The sequence below is a fragment of the Merops nubicus genome, unplaced genomic scaffold (genome assembly GCF_000691845.1).
Source record: "Merops nubicus isolate BGI_N331 unplaced genomic scaffold, ASM69184v1 scaffold6166, whole genome shotgun sequence".
NCBI lineage: Eukaryota > Metazoa > Chordata > Aves > Coraciiformes > Meropidae > Merops > Merops nubicus.
In genome coordinates this window covers 93,922-117,044 of record NW_008612944.1, presented here as the reverse complement: position 1 = coordinate 117,044, position 23,123 = coordinate 93,922, and the positions used below count along the sequence as shown (strand labels likewise).

The 23,123-nt window shown below is 35.4% G+C and overlaps 1 protein-coding gene across 1 annotated transcript in view; it reads left to right on the top strand.

Moving 5' to 3' along the window:
• GBE1 (glucan (1,4-alpha-), branching enzyme 1) overlaps window positions 1–23,123 on the top strand; it is a gene marked incomplete at both ends in the record, with an annotated part of 84,455 nt that overhangs the window by 32,033 nt on the left and 29,299 nt on the right. Inside the window, 5 exons of the mRNA XM_008941718.1 lie at window positions 605–720; window positions 979–1,106; window positions 4,470–4,568; window positions 7,347–7,457; window positions 10,654–10,825. Coding sequence (XP_008939966.1) covers window positions 605–720; window positions 979–1,106; window positions 4,470–4,568; window positions 7,347–7,457; window positions 10,654–10,825 — 626 coding nt within the window. The remainder of the gene's footprint in view (window positions 1–604; window positions 721–978; window positions 1,107–4,469; window positions 4,569–7,346; window positions 7,458–10,653; window positions 10,826–23,123) is intronic.

Genomic DNA, 23,123 nt, shown 5'->3' with positions numbered 1-23,123 from the left:
TCCTGCTGTACTGAATTTCAAAAAGTATCTCCTCAGCTTCCATAAGTTGCTTTACTCTTTAAATGTGTAAATTTGGAATGCAGTAGGTGATTTAGTAATCTACTGGTGATCTGTGATTTGTAAATACTTGGGGGTTGGGAGGTGGAGGACAACAGCTTTTCAACTTTTCTTATGCTTAGAAATTTGCTGTAAATCCATAAAATTCTGGGGATGAAATCTTACCTATTATAATTTTGTTTCCATTTCTCTAAGATCTTTTTTTCCCCACACTATATAACACATTTAAGAAGGTAAAGTACAGTGCCAAGTATTGGTGTTAGCATAGTATGTGTTCAAACACTAACATATTTAGGTGTCTGAATAGATAGTTGACAATTTTTCCTCAACCACTATCTGCAATCTTAAAATTTTGTGTGGTAAAAGGCAAAGATTTAAGGAAGACCAAACTTTTTAGAAAAAAGGCTAATGAAAACAGGGAAGAAGCCTTTAAAACAGTAAAATGTCTAGTACAAATACTATATATGCAAGTGGAGAGCATGGTATAAGGAACTCTAGCTGATCCTAAGGTTTCTAAAGTTTATAAAACATATTGATGTTATTTCAGCTGGGAAGTTTTGAGATTCCTTTTGTCTAATCTGAGAATGTGGATTCAAGAGTATCGCTTTGATGGCTTCAGATTTGACGGTGTTACATCTATGCTGTACCATCATCATGGGATTGGTAAGTAATTTAACCAACTCTAATCTGTGCAGTCCTGTTGCAGCTCTGTTGCTGTGGAAATAGTGTCGTAGAAGTTCACTGAATGCTCCAAAAATTCTGGATTTATTAATATCTTATTGTGCTGCTGTATGGATAGATCTGAAATTTTGAATAAATTTGGTGCTTATAAAACTGCTTGTTGCAAAGTCTGTTTGGGTTTTGTGTATGTGTTTTCTTTTTTTTTACAACTGTAGCATTTAAAACTTCTTACCTTATTAGGCACAGGATTCAGTGGAGATTACAATGAATATTTTGGTCTCCATGTGGATGAAGATGCTTTGTGTTATCTAATGCTGGCCAACCACATGATAAAATTTTTGCATCCGGAATGCATAACCATAGCAGAGGTAAGAACAAAATTTACTGTCCTCAATAACGTTAATATTAATTAGTTTGGTGTGGGATGTGAATTTCCTGTTAATTATCAAATACCACTTTCGGTACTCAAAGAGTGACAGGAAGGAAGAAATATTAATTAGTGGACAGACTTTGCTTTGTGGGGAAAAATGACTGGAATATGCACCTTGAGAATTTTCTCTGCATTAATGGGTCATTAATGTGTGGATTTCTTTTTCTCCTTCCATCTCCTTGAACTTGTAATGAGATTTGTTTGTATTAGTTTGTTGCTTTTGCATGGTTGCTGTTTGTCACTAGTGATCCATGGTACAAAAGATTAGCAGCCATAGTATGATTTTTGTATAATTTGAATTATATCGATATAAACAACAATTCTCTTTCAAAATAAATGTGTTGAGTTTATAAATGTTGAGTGCGTACGCTAATTTAAATTTAAGATTTAGTAAGTTTTTCCAGATTTGTGAGGACGTACATACAGTAACCCTAACCCTAACTATATTACTTGAGTTGGTTGAGAACAATATTTTTCAATCAAAAAAAGTTTGTGTTGGCACATGGAATTTTTAATAGGGCAAAACCCCAGTGCATTAAAGTTCTATGAATAGGTGCATTTTCCACTGATATTTTCACTTTATCTAAAAAAGCATGTAAAGAATGAGGATTTTTCTGTTACTATGTTTAAATAATTCTTTTTGTTTAAAAGAAAAGGTTGCCTCTAATATCATTAGGAACTATACAGATTTCTAATAAAACCTTTTTGTATTGCATAAGAGTTCTGTATTGATCTTGAGAAGATAAAATACTGCTTAACTTCAGTTCTTACTTATGGTAAAGTTTTAATATTATATACAACCACTGATAGTAGCGTAATGACAAGCTATCAAAACCAGCATCTGGTGAGCAATTACTAGTAAACAAGGTGGTTTCATTGAGCTGTAGGCCTGTTGAAGTCAAACTTGTTAATTTTCTAGGTAGTCCTGGGCATTCTTGTGAATGAAATTCTGAGTTCAGTCTTGCTTGTATTACCTAGCCTAAGAATTCTTTTTCTTAAAAAAAAAAAAAAAAAAGGTATGTCTTCAGTTTGTCTTGCCTGAGTTGAAAACTCCTTACATGTCAATACACCATTTTGCTGCCTTGGGATTCCCTAGGCAAAATATAGAGTTGATCAATGTGCTGCAGGGTTAAAGGACAGTTTCAGAAGGCAAAACTGTTGACAATACTGAAAACTACAAAAGGCAGTGAAGATTGTCTGTTTGCCTGTAGTGATGATAGAATGAGTGCCATGTGAGAAAATTATTATCTAGCCATAACTAACTATAATATATTCTGTAATTATATAGCTGCTAACTTTTAAGGCTTTTTAATACTGTGTACATTCACTGTTTCAGTAATCTCTAAGCTTGTAGGTATTACTAACTATATGCTCATATTTTTAATTTTGACCTTCTGTATAAAGCTGTGATTAAAGCTTTGTATAATGAAAAGAAAAAATGTGAAGTAAAATTACATCATGCCTGATATAAAAACAAACAGGCAAAACCCTATTGCTCTGATTTCTGTTTTAATATGCAGCTCACCTCAAAATGAAGGTTTGAACAAATGCGTAGGCATTGGCTGTTTTCATTTAGTGGAAAATATACAGAAAAAGCTAACACTGATTTTCTTTTTTTTTTTTTTTTTTAGTGTTAAGGTAAAGTCTGTAGAGTTAGATAGATGTAAGTAGTATTAAATCTCGAATTTTACTTCCCAAAAATCTAGCCTTCAAAATTTTTAAGAAAGTAGGTGAGAGCTACTTAAATCTCAGAGTCAGGCCTTGTCCAGGTAGGCGTCATAGCATCAGAGAAAGGCTTTTGTTTCGGCTCATGTTGTTCTGCATAACTTGGAGACCATTAGTCTGTTTTTATCCTTTTTGACTGGTTTAGGAGAGCTATTGAACTTCCTTTTAAAATATGTGAAAGTTTGGAAAGAATTTCCACTTCATTATTTGGTATGTACAGTATGTGGAATGTGGATACAGTTTTCTGTGTGGTCTAATGACTGCTAAGTAAAGAAGGATAATCCCCTCCGTTCATCTCCTGGCTTTGCTGTTCATGCAGCCCAGGATGCTGCTGGCTGTCTCTGCTGCCAGGGCAGGCTGCTGGCTCCTGCTTAGCTTGCTGCTGGCCCAGAGCCCCAAGGCCTTCCCAGCAGAGCTGCTCCCCCAGCCTGTGTGGATGCAGGGATTAGTCCATCCCAGGGGCAGGACTTGACACAGGCCCTCGCTGAACTTCCTGAGCTCACTGCTGATCAGTTCCTCCAGCCAGTGAAGGTCCCTCTGGGTGGCAGCCCTGCCTTCCACCCCACAGGGTGCCATCAGTGAGCTGATGATGTGGTTGGGCTCCTCACTTATGGTGTTATGGGGGGATGTGTGTGTATTTATGTATAACTTCAAGAGAAAAATCCTTTTCAGTAGTCTAAAGTAGCAACTGGGTTGAAAACTGAATTGAATCCAGAAATCCAGAATGATCTTCCGGATTTAACCCTGGTTCTAATCAGAATTTAATTCCATAAATTCTTATGTGGATACAAGAGGTGTGTGTTAATCTATAACCATTGTGGTGGAATGGCTTCTAACTGACATAAGTTAATAAAATTGAGTATTGATGATAGATATTTTGCAGTTATTGAAGATTTGAATTTTCTGTACAGATAAACTAACTTTAGAAAAAGAATGCTATGTGACATAATTGCCTAATAAAATGGTGAAATAAATATTTTAAGAACAAATTTAAGAATGATCAGCCTCCATCAATATGAAACTCAAAAATTATGCAGTAAGAGCATGTCACTTTCCAGGGCTAGATAGATCGATAGTTCTAGTTTTATGCATTTGGGAAAAAAAATAGAGATTGTATTTTTCCTCATTAATGTACTTTATATTCAGCCTTTTATTTTAATGCCATTCTTTATGCAAAATATCAATAAACAAATTGAAGGTTTAATTTGTCTTTTGTTGACTACTTTCTGCTTTCTATTGATTACTTGCAGCTCAGGGGAGCTAATTATTTCCAATTCTGCATCTGCTGAGGTCTCTTCCCCCTCAAATATCTATTCTATTAAAATATTTTGTAGTAGAGTATTCTATGAGAAAAGTCATAATGCTTTTCCCTGTAACTGTTGTGTTCAACCAGCAAATCTGGATGTAGTCATCTCTCACTGATTTTATTTAGTATTTTTTTTTCTCCCTTATCCAGGTCAATCTGAGGCTCTCTGTAGTTTACAGAATGTTTGTATAGAAGGATTTCTTTATGGTAGAAAGTCTGAACCAATAATTTCGATGCTATGAAAACTATGTTGTTGTTTTTTTGTTTAAGGATGTTTCTGGAATGCCAGCTCTTTGTCGTCCTGTTGCAGAAGGAGGAGGGGGTTTTGATTATCGACTAGCCATGGCTATTCCAGATAAGTGGATACAGGTGAGAATTTTTGAAAGTATATACTGCTTTTCAAAGTGGGATATTTGTTTATCTGGGCATACACAGCAACACTTCTGAGTCCTACTGACAGATTTTGCTCTTTCTTCTGTTAATGTCTATTAGAATCACTTCCAACAGGCTTTAGCACAGGTGTTAGTGGCTAAAATGAGAGCTGTCAGATATCATGTAGGTTTCAGAAGATGGGAAGGTTCAGTGGCTATTCTTTGTATTCTGGCTGATACTTGTTCTCTTCATACAATATGCATAGATTCATTTGGTTTGGAATAACCTGTATCTTGCATCACCTATACAGTGTGTCGTCTATATTGAATGTGAGCAGGTTGATAAGTTAACCATACTGATATCCATATTTAAAAAAAAAAACCACTGTGAAAACATGCAATGGACTCTCCTGAAATTGGGCTTGGTAACTGGCATTCAACCACAGAACTGAAAGTCTAACCAAAGTAAACGTAAGTGAATTATACAAATGCCAGCAACTTGTAGAGTAGGGCTACAAAAAAGTAATAAAAACTTGTAAACACTCTTCAAGAACAATAACATATTAATAAGCACTGACAATAAGGATTTAAATCACCTTTTCCTTAATACAAAGAATCACAAGAAAAGGAATAGAACAGTAGATGATCTCAAAAAGCTTCTACTGATGTTTTGGAGAATGTTTTTCAGTTAAATGATTGCATCCAAATCCCTCAGGCTGTCATGATGATCTGAAAACAATACATGTCTTATATGAGCATTAATACTTCAATAAATACAGCAAGTGGCCTAAAATAAAACACAAATTATCTTCAGCATCTTTCACTTTTGTAACTGGGAGCTGGAGGACCAACTGAAAACCAGAATTCAAACCTCTTTCCAGAAGACAAACTTGCCAGCTTTTCCAATAGAGACAGCATCACTAAACGTTGGATTGTGTAATTTAGATCTGGGAAAGCAACAAGGGCTCATTTTTGTTGTAACAAGAAGCACTTGGTTATGATGGCTTTTTTGGAACTTACACCTTCAACTTCCTTTTTGCACTTTAGGACAGGCAAAGATGAGGATTGTCTAGGTAGGCAAAATGTGAGTGGGCAAGTTCATATTACAAAGGGAAAAAAAAAAAAAAAAAAAAAAAACCAAAAACAAAACCAAAACAAAACACCAAAACACCAGTCTGTAGAATTTTACAAGGGCAAAAGATGGATAATCTAATTTAGCCATCTTTGATATTGCATACTTATTTTAAACAGCTCAGCTCCTCCTCCAACAAGAGGAAAAATAAATCTTTCAGCCTAACCATGTACTTAACATGGGACAGCACGTGTGGACGTTTGGAACACTGGTGAGATAGATGTTGGAGGCAAATTCAGCTATGATAGTCTAGGCTGTTTGCCAGCAGACTCCAGGAAATGTGTTGTTTGTGGAGGAAAGGGTGATGCAGACAGGTGGCTTCTAGATAAGGAATCCAGTAAGCAACCAAAACAGTACTGTGCGTTAGAGAAAGAAGTGATGCACATAGTTGGTTACCACATTTCTTAAGTCAAAAATAAAGCTGAAATGATTGCAAGAGAGAAGTTTAGGAACAGTCTACCAGCTGTTATCAAACCGTCCAAGACTACTTGTTCTTATTTGTCTTCAGCTTTTAAATATCTACCTGTTAATAGCAAGTTTTCTGAGCCACATCATGAAGTCAGTTTTAAACCTGAAGGATCTCCAGGGTTCCATGAAATAATTCTAAGCAATCTGTAAAAGTAAGATAAGCTGTTTGTCATAACAGTGGCTGTATTAGTTCAAATTAAAAATAGATGTAATACATAATATGATGCTGCACAGGAACCTGAGTTCAGAACCACAATTCATGGAGTAAAAAAAAAAAAAGGCTATTTAGGAGTACATGGACAGTTACAATCAGAACATTAAATTTTACAGTATTGTATCAGCCATCTCAATGTTATTGCCTTTTTAGCACTTTTATTTTTATGTCTATGTATTTGCATATTTGTATTTAAGTTGTAGTGATCAATGGGGGTCTATAAAGTACTATAGAAAAAAGAAAGGACTAATACTGAAATTTGGCCTACATTTGGAAGGAGGAGGAAATAGTATTATATGAAGCAGAAAATTTCTACTGATGTGATTAAATTACTGAAAATCAGCAGCTGTCATGGCATAAAACCACAAAGCTTTAACACTGGAACTCTGGTTTGGAGTGGCTGGGAATTCAGAGCCCGGGGGAGCAGGCGGGTCCCTGCGCTCGGCGCCCTTGTGGCGTTCCCGTGTGCTTCCTGGCCGTGGCACAGCGCCCTCTGGCGGCCACCCACCTCCGCCACACAGCCCAGCAGGCAGGCTGTAGTTGGAAGCTGCCCTATGCCAGGGTTGCTTGAAATACAGGACTTCTTTCAATACCATGTGCAGGTAGACATGTGTCCATGTATTTCTTCTCAGTTTTTGGTGCAGCGCTTTTGTGAAGCTCCTATCAATCACATTGCCTGCTGTATCAGAGGTTTCATAGAATATATGGCAAGTCCTGTTGTCTATGCTTATACATGGAAGTACAGGAGCAAGAAAATGTTCTATTTACATTTATGTAGTGGGAAGCAAACAAAAAAAAATCTCTTTGGATTGTCCAAGAAATCTCATTGCTTCAAAATTTGGGAAGAGAAGTTCATAGTCCACCAGAAGTTTCTGTGCCAAGCTAAAGAAGAAAAGTGGTAATAATGTTCCTTTAGTTAAATCAGCAATAACTTTTCAATGATCTTGCCTTTATTTCTGCAGATAATTAAGGAGCTGAAAGATGAAGAATGGAATATGGGCAATATTGTGCATACGTTAACAAACAGACGGTATGAAGAAAAATACATTGCATATGCAGAGAGTCATGACCAGGTATTTTATCTGTTTGTTATGTATATAAGCAGGGAAAAGATAAGGCTTAGTGGTTCGGTGGGTTTTGTTTTTCAGAACTGAGGGAAAAGCTGGAAAAGATAAGCAACAATTTCAGAGAGAGGTAGATCTGGACTACTGCTTTTTAGTTGGGTTTTCATGTTGTGTGTGTGTGTTTGTTTGTTTTGTTCTGATCCTTCTTTTTAATCATACAATCATTGAGTTTGGAAAAGACCTCTAAGATTGTCAAGTTAACACAACACTACCATGATGACTAAATCATGTCCCAAAGTGCCACATCTACATATTTTTTCAACACCTCCAGGGATGGTGATTCTACCACCTCTATGGACAGGCTGTTACAGTGCCTCACTACTCTTTTAGTGAAGAAATTCTTGCTAATGTGCAATCTAGACATCCTGTGGTGCAATGTAAGCCCATTATAAAGGAATCCTGAGTGGAATGGGTGGGTGCTATTTGTCAGTATTGTTTTGCTTTTTAGAAATTACTCTTAGGTTCTTTTTTTCTGTGCCTGTCATAGGATTTAGGAAGGCATATAGTCCATACTTTTGAAAATCTGGTTTACACAAAGTAAGCTGGAACACTATTTATCATAAGCAAAAAAAAATTACAATTTAGCAGATTTGTTCACTGAATCAGTGTTTGCAACTGTTGTATTTCTTTCAAGAAAATGTCTGCAATCTTTTTGGAGAAGAAACATCTTCTTTGGTTCAAAATACAGCAATTGCGGTGGTTTTGTATATGGAAGAATGGAAAATTAATGATGAGTTTGGATAACACTCGTCTCCCACAATCTTTGTAATGTTTGTTTCTGAAGAATCAGAAAACACATTAGTTGAGAATTTTAAAATTAGAAACCTACTGGAATATGTTGTTTGTTTTGTTTTGTTTTTTTTTTTTTTTTGTTAAAAGGTTTGAGTAACCTACCTTCAATTCTTTCCTCTACATAGTAGAGGTTGAGATTCTATTTCTTATACCTTTTATAACAAAAATCAACAGAAGGGCCCAACACAAGGCCTGTATTTTATTTTTAAAAGACAATTCTGAGTTTATTAGCCTTGTTTTGTGTACCTATTTACATTCTTATCTCAGAGATCGTTATACCATGTTCACTTAAGGCATGAGAGAAGAGTCCCAATCCTGGTAAAGAACTTCAGGTATTGTAAGTGCATATTATTCTGTGATTATTTGCTTTCATAAAAGCTGATTCTTCATCCTAAAGCATGTCATATAACATTACTGTTGCTTTTCTTTTGTTTCATGATGGATTTTATCAATTGAGTTGTTTTCCATACCACTATATGTTTTTGTTTTAGAACCTCGTACTTGGGAAGAAGACCTATTATATATTTTTTTTTTTTTTTTTTTTTTTTTTTTTTTAAAAAAAAGACAATTGTAGATGTACATGAGGATGATATATGAAAAGCAGGACAGAGAAACAAAATGGGAGTGTAGATAAAATTCAGTTTGAAGATACCTGAAGTGATGTACATGAGGGGTTGAAACAATTCTAGTTTCTTACATGTTATGGTGGGCTACAAGCCAAGTATTACCAGTCAGAACACAAGGCCTCATGATTATGAGTGTGTGAAAAATAGCAACTTAATGCTAATAGCTGTCAAAAAAGCAGTTACAGCTCTGGAATTATTATCAGAATGGAGAACGAAGAGAAAAATCAGTATGCTACTGTAGTCATTTATGGTTTGTGTGCATCTTGAATTTTGGAGTCAGATTTGGTCCTGTATCTTGAAGGATATACAGCATAACTGGAAAAAATGCTGAGAATTAGTAAGAATAATATCAGGTATGGATTGGTTTTCTTAAGAAGAAAATTTGAGTAAGACTCTTTAGAGTAAGACTCTTCAGGGTAAAACTCTTCAGGGTAGACAAAAGTTCACTGAAGAGGGAAGTTTATACAATCATGGCTGTGTAGAAAGCATGAATAAGGAACATTTACCTTCTCTTCTAATGGAAAGGTTAGTGTCCTTTAATAGGTTGTAATAAATTACATATTCTGAGTCTAGAGAAGAGTGTTCCGTGCAGTCTTCAGTCTTCCCATTGTTGCATAGGAAATTTTATTTTCTACATTTTTTACTTGAGGGTATTATATGTATATATCTGTATATATGCTATTATATTGTTAGTTGAAAAACTCAATTTCAGCTAGACCTGTTCACAATTCATCTGTTTCTCTGAATCTAGTGAGTGAGAGTTTACGCTGGAATATAAAGTGAGAATTAGGCTAATTGAACCAAAAATAGCTATTTAGATATAAATGCCCCAAAATGTCCTCAACTACCTGCATACTAATGAGAATAATCCTTGTTACACAGCATTTGTGTGGCCTCTCTCAAGTAATGGTATACCCTAGCCAAGTTAGCAATTCAGTCAATGTTTTTGGACAGAATTACTAGTTTGTTTTTCTCTCTCTTGTGAAATCACAGGAAACAATCACATTTTTGATTGCATATAAATGAATGTTTCATATGCACTCTGCATCTTCAAATCAGGAGCATTGTTAATAGCCCTTTATTTCTACAGCACAGGATTTGAGATGTTTAGTTTCTTATTTTCACTGTTTTTGATCAAAATTCCAAAAGGGTAGGTCACTTGTGGGTTACTAAGTTGACTCTAACAGTTCACATTTAATATCTGTACATAAAACATTCTCAGAAGCAATTGTGCAGTTGTGCCCCATCAGACAAAATGCAGGACTACAAGAGGATTTAGACAGCTATTAGTTTACTCCTCATATACTTGTACTCTAGTCAGTGTGAGTAGTCCCAGTAAACACTTGGAGGGTTGCACGGGCAAAGCAAATGGTTGGGTCTGGCATACAGTCAAGACTTATCTCAGTGATGCCCCTGCCTCAGTTTACATGCGTTCTCTTTTTGGCAGCGGATTATATATAACCACCTCCATGTGATTACACATCACACAACACAGCGTTGCAGTAACAAGAGGCTAGGGTCTGTGTGACCTGGGGATCAGTGGCAGTGGCAGGATGTTTTCCTTATGAACAGGGACTGGATAGCATACACTAAGCCCATGTCCTTGAATCCTCATCAGTCTTCTGAGTCCCCTTCTTACAATATGAAGTGTCAGCTTTGGAAAAATGTCTTAGAAACACTTCTAGTACACCCACGGGTTTTCTTCCCTTTTTTTTGAACGGTTATAGGCGCTTGTTGGGGATAAGACGCTGGCATTTCGACTGATGGATGCAGAGATGTACACAAACATGAGTGTGCTCTCGCCTCTTACTCCAGTTATTGATCGTGGAATACAGCTTCATAAAATGATTCGTCTCATTACTCATACACTTGGAGGAGAGAGCTATCTGAACTTCATGGGTAAGTAATCGTAGGAACAAGTCTTTCATTTTCTCATCTGCAGAGTGTTTGGCAAGGAAATAAAACGATCTGACATCCTCTTACATCCACAGTATTTATCACAATACTGAAGTTTGGAGCATAAATGCTTTTTATAAAGGTTTAATACAAAAAGTAACACGCATTGTTTTTCTGTCTTTACACTATATTATAAGACAAGAAAAAAAAATCAATGCCGTTCTTAATTGTAACAGAAATAACTTTTAAAAATGTGATTTTTCTAGTTCATGGTACTCTGATATATAACTCAGACTAGTGCTTTTATTTTGCAGTTTTGTCAGGTGGTGAGCCTTGCCTTACACAGATGGGTTGTCTTTCGTCTTCCATTCTTTTTCTCTCCTAAACTTTTCAGGGTAACTGTATTGGTGATACCTCTGTTCTTCTTGCTGTCATTCTCAGGAAATAATCTGGATTAAGCTGATTATATTTCATTGCGTCTTAGTGAGGAACAAGGGCTTAATGCAATAGGCAAGGACAAATCATAGAGATAGGAGGGAACTATCAAAGCAGGGAAGTAGTGAGAGTTATCAGTACTTTCTTTTTCTTGATAAACTGTGAAATGCAGCTGTTATATTGCTTCCTGAGCACTGATGCTCCAGGAACGTCAAACAGTCTCATTTAGTCAGCAAGTAATAGTTCAATTAAATCATCTTAAAAGCTGAATGTTGTACTTAGTTTTATATAAAATGCTGAAGCTATTTATGCTTCATGCTCTTTACCACATTAATGTTCCCTAATTTCTTTGCAATATGATCCTTTACAGAATTGTGGTGATTTTTTTTTTTTTTTTTTTTACTGTAATGTGGTGTGACAAGGTCTGTGTAGCAATTGTGTTAGTCTCAGGGGGGAAAAAAGGTTGAAGGCATGCTGTAAATTACCATCTCTGCTTTTTGAGAATGAAACACCTGAAAATTATAGAAGTTGTAGCATGTTATTGCCTTCAATTTATATCTATTGTTAAATGTATTGTATTATCAAGTTAAAGGGGATTGTTCAATGTGTATTACCCTTCTTCCATGATAGTATATTTAAATACATATATTTCTAATTAAACTGGAGAATATTAAGACAACTGTGGCATTTGATTTAAGCATGGCTGTACTGATACGTGTTCTCTTCCCTGGTATTAGAATGCTCAAAAAAATGCCATGTTTATGGGTTTTCATAAAAACAATGGAAGCAACTTCAGTGCAGGAAAAACCAATTAATTATATGATATGCTAGCAAAAGTGTTACTTCCATAAAATGCAGATTTTTTTTTTTTTTTTTCCAAGATTGAAGAAGATTTAATGAAATAATGTTTATGAAGTGTGTAGTCAGGCACCAAAACGCACAAGGTGTAATGTGTGCGCTTCTACACAAACTAGTGATACTACAGTAGTTAAGGAAGCAGGTGGTTAAATACACCAGCTAAACTGCAGGTGTTTCAAGATTGACTTGTAAAGTTAGGAAGATGATCAGTAATTCAATGTGGTGTGTTAAAACCAGTGTGTCAATGCAGGTTTGAGTACTGCAAATTTTTCAGTAGCTGTGTTATAGTTTGCTATATGTAAAAGGTGAAACAGTTGTGATAAATGAGGAAGGTAGAAAATGTAAATTCAGAATGTTTGCAATCCGGTGCACCTAAAATGCATGTTGCAGCATGCTGTCTAGTTAAGCAAATACACTGACAAACAAGTTCCCAAACTTTAAGTTTTGAGTGGGTGTCAAGGGTGGAATGGGGTCCACTCCTGTGGGATGTGAGGAGGAATGGAAATCTCCATTCACAATACTTGCAGAAGGCACTCCAGGTACCTCTCTGCTTCCCAAGGTGTTTCCATAAATGTCTTGTACCTTCTTTTTCTGAAAACAAAGACACCAAAGCAACATAACATACTGCTTTCTCAATGTTTTGCTTACCTTAAGGGGAACTCCTTATAAAAAAAAAAAGTTGTAACAGGAGTGGAATAATTTGTTCTCAAATGTATCTTGGATTTTCTCTTTGAAGATCTGGAATAATATTTAATTACACCTATATCAGAGTAGCATTTGTACTCTCTATGTGCAAGCAGATTCCTGTTGAGAGAAGTTAGGTCTCACTGAACACCAAACACTGTGGCTTTCCCCCATCTTTCTCACTTGTCACTCTGGACTGTTCTCTGTCCTTCTTACAGGTACCTATCAAAAAAAAAAAAAAAAAAAAAAAAAAACACAAAAAAAAACCAACCAAAAACAAACAAACAAACAAACCTGCAAAAATCCTGGAAGTTGTTATTCTTGTTCTTCATGTTTCTGGATGTTTATTTTTTACTGAAGGCTTTTATTTTCCTTCCCAGTTGCTTATATCCCAGCATAGGCAATCAGTGATGTGTACAAACTTAAATGTGAATAGGTAAGTTTTGTCATTTCGGTGAATTGGTTCCCTTGTAGCACAAACCACTGGGAGCATATTTTCCTCCAACCTGTATTTCAGTTTTCTGTGCAGCTTTACAGGTAATCTCGGGGGCTTCATATGGCCATCTGGCATGGAAGACTTAACCTACAAAGGGAAAAACTGTCATGCTCGTTTTCAGCCAAGCATATGGAATGATTAACATCCTGCTGCAGTGAATGAACTCTCTGGAAGGACAGTTTGTGTAATAGTAAAAAAGTAGTAGTTATTTTGAAACATGTGCTATGTCTAACTGCTGTGCTTTCAGAGCAGGTAGGGAGCAATAGTGCTAAAGCAGCTGTAGTTTGTTCAACTCAACTCCCGTTTTAGGCCAAGATTTTAATACTGTGACTGGCCAGTACTCGTCAGAAGATGTTATCGCTTTAGAACATCACAGAAATCCACACATGCTTTTCTAGGGCCACAGATAATGCTTAAAGAAGCTTCCTCAAAGATGTTGACTTAGATAATGCATGTTTGATTGTCTGAATCTAAATGACACTTAAAGAGGAAGCCCCAAGCGTTCACATGGTGCATATATTAAATAACGTCATTTTTAAAAATTTGTAATAATCGGAATAATCCACTCTATTTGTACTCAAGCATTTTTGTTTGTAGTGATATTAAAATTCAATATACATCTAATATTAATTAAACCCAGAAAAGTATGTGGAAAAATCTTGAGAAATAGATCTTTGCCTGCTTTAGTATGAGGGTTTGAAAACAAAGCCAAAATAAAACACTATCTGACTAAAACTGTCAACTTAACTCCCAACAAAATGAGAAAAAAAACTCAAGATTTGAATCTAGTTTTTCAGTTGCTAAACAAGGACTAATAGAAGTTGCTGTGAAACTTCTAGAATACTACAGGAATCATCTGATCTCACCTTGAAAATAAGGCAACCACTGTTTTTACCCACTGGACAATGTTTAACTTCATTGTAAAGACTCCCACATTTCTTCCAAATGATAGTTATCACTACAGAACTGTTCTGTCTGTACATCCCTTCATTTTCCTTCAGCTTCATTTTCTATCCTGTCCCTGAAAAGCCATAGTTCTTTCCTTTTAAGTGTTCTTTTTTTTCTATTTTCTTGCTTATTGCTTGCACCCTGCACTTAAGGGGAACCCTTCAGGACATGTGAAAGAGCTGTGCCAGTTTTTTAAATGAACTTTTTTCCATATTGTCTTCTTACCTTGCAGAAATGTCTGTTGGTCTATCTAGATTTAGACAAATTTTGCAGCTTTCTTGCCTAGAATAGACATAAGATCCAGTCTTATGTCTTAAATGCTATTTAAGGGGCCTTAAATAGCATTTTAGGTCCTTGGGATCCTTCATAGTGTAAATATTTACTTTTTATGCCACTGTGGGGTCTTGCTTTTCAGCTTGCTAATAATCGTTTTCTTGCTTCCTTTGAGATTGACTTAAACTCAAATCTATTGATTTGAATGGAGGTTAGTTTCTACATGAACTTCTAGCACTATTTTTCGTTACTTTTCTATGGTTAAATAATTCTTAATTAGGACTCTAGAGACTAAGTCTCTCTCCCTGCAAAACAGCTTTTGTTTCTTCAAAATGTAGAAGCTGGAAAGTGATTTGCAGTGACTAGAACATTTTTTGCAATCATGAGCATTGACTGATGGTGTTACCATGGGTTGACATTTACCTCTTTCAGAATTATAAAATTTATCAGTTAAGCTTCCTTTTTTCACTCTTTAGTTCATCTACACAGTAGCTTATCTACTTTCTCTATGCCTAGAGGTTTTTTTTATGCGTTAAACCAGTTTCTTTAATGGTTTGGTATGAGACTCTTTGGCCTTAAAAAACAAAATTAAATGATATGCATCATCTATTCCTGTGTGTATTTTGGAGAGATAAACTTAGATATTTTTAAATTTGTTTGTAATTATGATTTAAAGACATAAAAGATTAAAAGTAGTATTTAATGTTTTAAGTAACATTCCTTTTATATGGTTCTCTTTGTAGGGACATTTATGTTACTTTGTAACAAGGCTTTTGAAAATGTTGACAAACAAGAAAAGGAATGGTGCAAAAACTGTCAGTAGCAGCAATATCAGGGTGGGAAATGTGCTTGCCATTTACTTTAAGAATATGAATTAATAGTTTGAAATAAAAATGGTGAAATATAGCTTAAAATATAAACAGGAATGTTACTTAAAACAAAATATGAAGTACTACTTTTATTGCTACCTGTTCTAAATAAATAATAATAATAAAAATTAAACTATAACTAAGCTGTATAAAGATGGCATTGGTTTTAATTAGGTGTCTTTTAGGGGGAAAAAAAAAAAAAAAAAAAAAAAAAAAACAGCCCTCGATAGTTAAAGGTAAATCTAAAGAATGCAATATTTTAAGTATTTTTTCAGTTTCTTCACCTTGAATTCAAATAAATATAAAATCGATAGGTTTGCCTACTTTCAGGCGCCTTTACTCTTTTAACTCAGCGTGTAAGCACTGTAGTAAAAGCTGTCTTAAAAATTAATCTCAAGTTTATTAAGTTTTCTGCATATAAATGCACATATTTGTAGTCTTCAGGTGTTGTCCAAAATTAAGAGCTGTGTAGAGGACAGAATATTCTTGCATGTTTGTATGGAAGTATAGGAATTTTTTTCATAGTGCTTTTTCAGAGGAAAAAAATCTGGCTGGTTCCCCTCCTCTGAGTAGAGAGTGCTTTTGAGGATAAGTGTTTTTGTTACAGTCACATTAAGATTTGTTTTATCACTGCATGTTATCAGAACAATATTGGCTATACTTAGTACAGCTAACATATGGCTTCTAATGCTCTGGGGTCTTGGTTCGAAGACATGGTGCAAAACTGAGAGGAAGAAAAATATATTTTAAGATTTTCATGTAAATATTAAGTTGATCTATAGGTAAGATTGGAATTCAAAATCCAAGTCTCCATTTGGATTACAAAAAGAAAATGCCTTTTTGAGAGAGGGTAAGCTTGTTTGAGTTTTTTCCCCCCTCTTGGACCTTCTTCAGTAAATTCATGTAGTAACACGTAGTTATCACATAGAACTTAGCTTCTGCATTGTGATAAAGCAGAGGAGTAGTGTTTCTTTTCGAATTTATTACCTTATCTAATGACAAGCTTACTGTAGAAGGCCACTCATTTCCTGGATGCCATATGTCTACAGAAGTGGTCTACCTGATAAAAACTAAATCTGTGCATGAACTTTGTGGGTAAGAGCAGGGGAAAAGGAGGGTAAGCATGCCCCATTCAATCAATGGTAAATATGTTGTGTTAAAGCTTTTGTCTTTTCTCTCCTTACTGTTCACTGTACTTCATACAGTTTAGATCCTGATAATTTATCATATCTATTTTAAGTTACTTGTTTCTGAGACTCCCAGTGCTGAAAAGAAGCTGCAGTAGCCTCTTACCAGACCTAGATATGCTTTACTTTCAATTTTTGCAGTCTGTTTCAGTAATCTGGAAAGGGTTCAGCAATTGCTTGGCCAAAAGAAAAATGGACCATCTACCAAAGAGAGGAGAAAAAAAAAAAATTCTTGATTATATTTTGTAGTGTGCCTTTTAAAGAGAGAGAGAGGTGGCACAAACTGAGTTTTCCTTTACAACTCAATCAAGTAATTTACTAATAGCAAACTGTAGTGAGCTGGTATAAGGGCATCCATAAGAATCTGTTATTCAGCAACCCTACCTCAGCCACATTGTTCTTTCTCACACTGGTTTTGGGCAATGCAGAGCCAAACAGAATTAAACCCCACATGTTATTTAGTAATGAATTTTTTTTTTTTTTTTTTCTTTCTTGAGACATGACTGTGCAGGTGAAGTTTTGTATTAGTAAATTTAGAATAATAGATCCTTAGGCATACATTCCAATTTGGATTTTAATGAATGGAGTTTGGAAATTAGCTTATCTCAGTGGTGTCATTAATTCCCTAGATCAGTGTAGTTTAAACTGAGATAACACTTTCTGTCATGACAGTGGAATAAAAAAAAACGATATTTTTGAGTTCAAGAACTTATTTCCATGAGCCTTATTTATTAGCTTAAAATCTACTTAATTTTGAGGCTATCAATCCAATGCTTACTCAGAAATTTACTAGAATATGCATTTAAACATTGTCGTTCAATTTGCATTACCTTCAAGGGGCAAGGTATTTTCTGTGCAAATTTTTGTAAGAAGTGGTAAATGCTGCAGAGTAAAGCATATTAAAACATCCTTTTTAAATGTTGACCTGTCTTTCTCAGATGTCTTTTGAGATCTTCAGATTGAAATTTCAAACTATGTAGGCTTCAGTTGTCACTAGAATTTATCGCTACAAGCATAGACTACTTTATGCTTTGATTTGGAGCATATTTTTGTTGTAATTGTTTATAACCTTGCTAAGGTTTATTAAAAGAAAATCTGAAAGTACACTAAGGCGTTTGGCATACTTCCATATGCCAAGAGATTTAATAGAAAAATGCTTTCATGTACTGGAAGTCATAGGGATGTCGCTATGTGTTGGTGCTGGAGAGAGGAGAGGCAGGCGGGGAGAATGCGGTTGTGGAGGAGGCATTGGTCTGAGGCAGCAGGCTTCATGAACCCAGGACAGTCACTTTGCCTTTCACTATATCTAAAAAAAAATGCTTGCCTGTATATAGTACAGGCAAATTATTTCCAAGAGCTCATGTAACTGGTAAGAATAAAAGGGAAATGAGGTATTTTAGTTTTACTTCACAGTGCAGTGTTACGAGGTTAATCTTGTGTATGAATATAGAGCTGTCTTTAGTAAGCTCTCAAGAAGGGAGAGGGGGAATTTATAGTGGAATAAATTAGGGAGTTTAGGAAGAGGGTAAAATTAGTTTTGGCTGAACACAAAATTAATTTTGTTAGAATTTTTTTGGCTGAATATGACATATACTTCTTGAGTTGGAATGTCTTTTTGAATATAATAGACTACTTTCTAAAAGTATTACCTAATAGTGCAGGGCTGGAGGAGAAACACAAGTAACTTAACAGCACAAGGAGAATGGAGGATTGTTCACAAAGCCAAGGCCACTAACACAGCCTCTTTATGACCAGAAGCCCAAAACTTTTACCCAGCTAGGACAGTTATTTGCATCTTTCTGTGAAATTCAGAGCAGGTCCTGCAAGCAAGGTATTTCCATTGAATGGTTTCTTAACTAGTGTTTTTTAGAGTTACTACGTAGAAGTATTTTAACTACTTCTGACTTGAGTCAGTCCATAGACAATGAAACAGCTCCCTATGAAACAAGAGATGCTCTTTGGGGTAATTCTTATTCCTGCCTGCAAGTGCTTTTTCAAAGAAGAAACTGGAAGTTTCCCAGACTAATCTTCTCAGCTGAAGAGTGTCTTCTTGGTTTAAGTTCCATTTTATTTCTGGTTTTGTCATGTAGGTTCCTACCCCTTTTCTGTTTTATAAACGTACTGAAAACAGTAAGAGAGACCAGGCACTCTTGAACAAGTGGCAGACAACAATATGATGTGACTGAAGGGCTTAGGTTCAACTCCTCTTCATTGCTTAAATATAAATATGGAAATACTTGTGCTAGAAGTAATTCTAAGAGGAATATATATTGAGAAAAGCTTGTAGTGAGTATGTTTATTTTAGAAGTTGTAGTGTATCTTTCTTTCTGTAAGAAGACTTTTTATCTCTCAGTTTATAACAGGATGATGTGAGCCCTATCGGAGATAGATACTAAGAGGCTGGACTCGGAGATGTGAGTTTTTAGTAGTCTTATGTTACAGCCGTATCTCTCTTCCTCCCTCTCATTGTTATCATGCAGTATCAGGTTTTCAAAGAATATATTCTTTTCTGTCAATAAAATGTTCCCATTAAGATCCAAATAAGAAGACAAGTAGTGAAATAAGCTGCCAGCATAGTGTAAAAAAATGAAATGGAACAAAAGAGAATGCGTGATGACATTGGCAAATAAGTTTTTCTAGATAAAGATGTAATTTTACTTGTTTCAGAGGATTATTTTCCCTTTTTTGAATATCCATGGAAAGCATTTATCACTTCAGCAAGTTTATTTTTTAAAAAAACAAAGGAATGAAAAAATCGTTACTGAGAAATACTTCACATGTCCAATTGAAAATGTCTTTGTGCAAGTAATCGCTAATGGTTCTTTGTCTCTGTTTTGTGTTTTGCTTTTGTCACTTTGAATTTCCATACAGCATTGCTGGAGGGGGAGAGGAGGAATCATCTTATTGTTTGTATGTAGTTGGCTTTCCTCAAACAGTTGTATCACAACACTTTTCTGACATTGAAGCAGGGTTTTTTTCTGAAATCAAAGTGTACTTTTTCCTATGACAATTTTTGTCTTAAAGGCATGGAAAGCATTATGTGCCTCCTGCTATGGTTGCAATACATTTTCAGCTTGGGCCTTAAGGAAACTGTATCACTTCTTTGTATGCAGTGCAATGACAGCGTGAAGTATAGTAGTTTGAATGCATACATATTTCAGTGAAATGAAATGGTATTTTTAGAAATAATATTTTAAAATAAAATAATTAATGAATAAATGCATACAAAATAGATTCTAGCAATTACATGAAACTGTGGTGGGGAATGGAGCAGTACATGTTATAATATATAATATTCTTTTAGGAAAAAATTGCTCAAGGAAGAAAAGTTGGTGGTGGCTCCTTGGATGATGGCTTGTATTATTTTATACAGCTAGTTCAGAAGTATTTGTTTCAAAACCTGCAAAAAAATCAAATTTTATCATGTTTTAAGTAGTCATAAGGTAATCTAGAAAAAATTTGTTCTGATTCTTATTTATCATTGTAAATTTATTTTTTATCTATTGACATGCTGTCACAAGGAAAAACTAGAATGACTAGTTACATCCTGAAAGGATCTCAGCTTAGTTATGCATTAAGCTGCTTCAGCTCTTAGGGCTAATGTAAATGTGTTTCAAATATAATATGAATACTGTAATGTTTGCATCTGCTTATATAGCAAATTGTTGAATTTCAGAACTGGAAAGGATAGCCGTAATCTGCAAATAAATAGGCACAATATAATGGATTGAAGAGAGAGGATAGTTCATGGCAAATATCCCTTGGAAACCGAATCTCAAAGGTTCACAATGCTAGACCATTCACTTACAAATATTTCACTTGTTTCCTAACTTCCTTGGAACAAATGTGTATAAATAAAAAAATAAATAAATCAGTGTTAAGTCAGATAACCAGTCTTGCTTCATGATACTTTCCTTTCTTATGGAAACAACTCTAGATAAAAGTTGGGATTCTGATCTATGACTCTTGTTCGGAGTTGTCCCTTCCCCGTTTGCCACAAGGGTGCACCATCCAAAATGCAGCGTTTCTCCCACCTGCACCACCAGGCCTATAAGAAAGAGCACTCGGTCAGTTCCCAGTGAAGCCCCACAGATGGAATTGATTGGACTTCTTTTTAATGTTACTAAATTCTGTTTGATTTTTCATCAAATTCAGGAAGTAAACTGAAGCTGTAGGGGGAAAAAAAACTGATACTTTTTTGTTATATCAGCTATACACCAGTCACTTCAGGCAAGTCACTTTGCTCACTCTTAGTGTCTCAGTCCCTAACTGACCTATATACTCTGGCATGATCTCCTTGTCAATGTAAATGCAGCTACAGATATAGCTTCTGTTTTCCTCTTGGCTTCGGGAGAGGAGTAGCATACACTGAATTGTGTCTTCTTTCATAAAAGCTGGTGGCATGAAGAGACATGATGAATTCAACAAATGATTTATAGAAAGTTCTTAGACTTTGTTTAGCTCTTCTGAGGCTTTTCTAGATAGAAAAACAAGAACTGTCACCAGTAGTTTGAAGTCTAGCAGGTATCCTCCGCTTCTGATTGTGAATCCATGCTGCTTGGCTGGGCTGATAGGTATCTGGAGTCACATGGGTAATATGCCAATCATCAGGAAATGTTGGAGTGCATTAGTGGGTCTTGGATTTCCTAGTTACTTGAACAATTTTCTATACTAAAACCTGAAAATTGGTGGGTGAAATACAAAATTGGCAGAATCTCTGCCTGATGATTCTTGAGTACCTCTTAAAAGCTCTTTATCAAAAGACATTATTGAGAGGCAGATGGGCAAAAGCTTTTCTCTAGTCTTTCTTCCTGTAGTGAGAATGACTATCTGAAGGAAGGGAAATGGAATAATGCCACAAACAGGTTGCATTTTGTGGATCTTATGATGTCTCTTAAAGCTGTTCCTTTAAGGCATGCCTTAAATTACAAGGGGAGGAGAATGTGAAAGATTAACTAAATATGCAGAAAGGGAATTTTCAGCTACAACTGATTCTTCAAAGAATGTGGTAATATTCAGTTACAGTCTAATTTCTCTCCCTATTATGTTTAAAATTTCAACAAATGTTGTATTTTAAGCCTGTTTTCTCTTATTGCAAGAGAAATACTACAAGATTCTATTTTTTTTTTTTTTTCCTGTCTCCCCACATGAAAAAAAAAATAATATGGTGAAGGCCTCACTGGACAGTTGTTCTCTAATCTTATAGATTTTGGAGGCTATTTTATAAAACACTTGGTACTTGTAGCAAAGGTGCCATCGGTACAAATTCTCTAAGTACTATTTTTTTTTTTTAATCTGAGGAACAATATTTTGCTTCAGGTTCCAAAACTATTCCCTGATGAAGCAATTGCTTGATCGGCTTTTGGGCTTTATCTAAACCTGCTAAATGTTTTTGGTTTTGTTTTGGTTTTTTTTCCTGTTCCCTCTATCTTCTCTTCTGTATTTTTGTTTCCTTTCATACATTTCTTAGTTGTATTGGCGTTGGCTTAATGTACAGGTGAGTTGAGAACTGTACTTAAATTATACTTGTAAATCCAGCCCATCCATTCATCTGGGATACTTTCAACGTTCTGCCCTAGCCTTCGTTAATTCCAGTCTCCACATGCACACCCATACTGGCAGTATCACCCTCCAGTACTCAAAACAGGGAACCTGCTTCCTAAAGGTAGAAAGTCTGCACTGTACAAAAACATTTCATTTGTGATTTTTATTTCATAATCTAAAAGCATAGCATTGGAGGTTCTTGATGTCTGTGATTAGTTGTAGATTAGTTTTAGAAGCTATTACTCTTCAAAAACTAGTTCTTAATTACAGTGTTTCTTTATGCTATTCTGGTGTTGTAAGCAGTCTTAAAAGTATTCTGATAATAGATAAGCGTTATGTTGCTATTTCATTTTTACTTTCCTTTTTTCTTTACGCTCTGAGATGTGAAAGATGGTTCGAGGATCAGGTTTAAGATGGTTTAAAATCAAATTTTGTAACACTTCCATCCATATAAGACATTTATATATTGTCCATGAGAAGCTATTGCAAATCTATGCTACGTTTGAAAAGCTGATTTAGTGAGCATTCAAAGACTAAGTATTTTTGTGGAAGCAGCACATCTCAGTGATTTTGAGTGAATGCTGATTTATTTCTTTTTTAATGTCATGCACGTAGAGTTACCTTTCACCTGACAAATGCATTATACCGTGCAAAAATTGCGGAATAACTGTTTGAAAACTGTATGAAAACTGTGTGAGACTTGGCCCCTATTCCTGTTAAAGGGAGAGGGAACACCAGGGCAGCTGCTGCCTTGGACAGGCCAGAGTTCAGTCTTCAGTGGGTTAGACAAGGCATTTTAATTTGCGCCGCACCTTTTCTGTTTCATGACTGAACAGTAGACTGGTTAGTTCAACATGTTGACTGATAGCCATATGTAGTTCTCTTGCTCATTAGGTAGATGTTACTCTTCTTAAAAACCACCCCTTTTTTCTAGCATGGCAAAGTACCAGACCCTGACTACTGATCTCTAACTGTTCTTTCTGAAGGAACCAAAATTTAAAACTCAA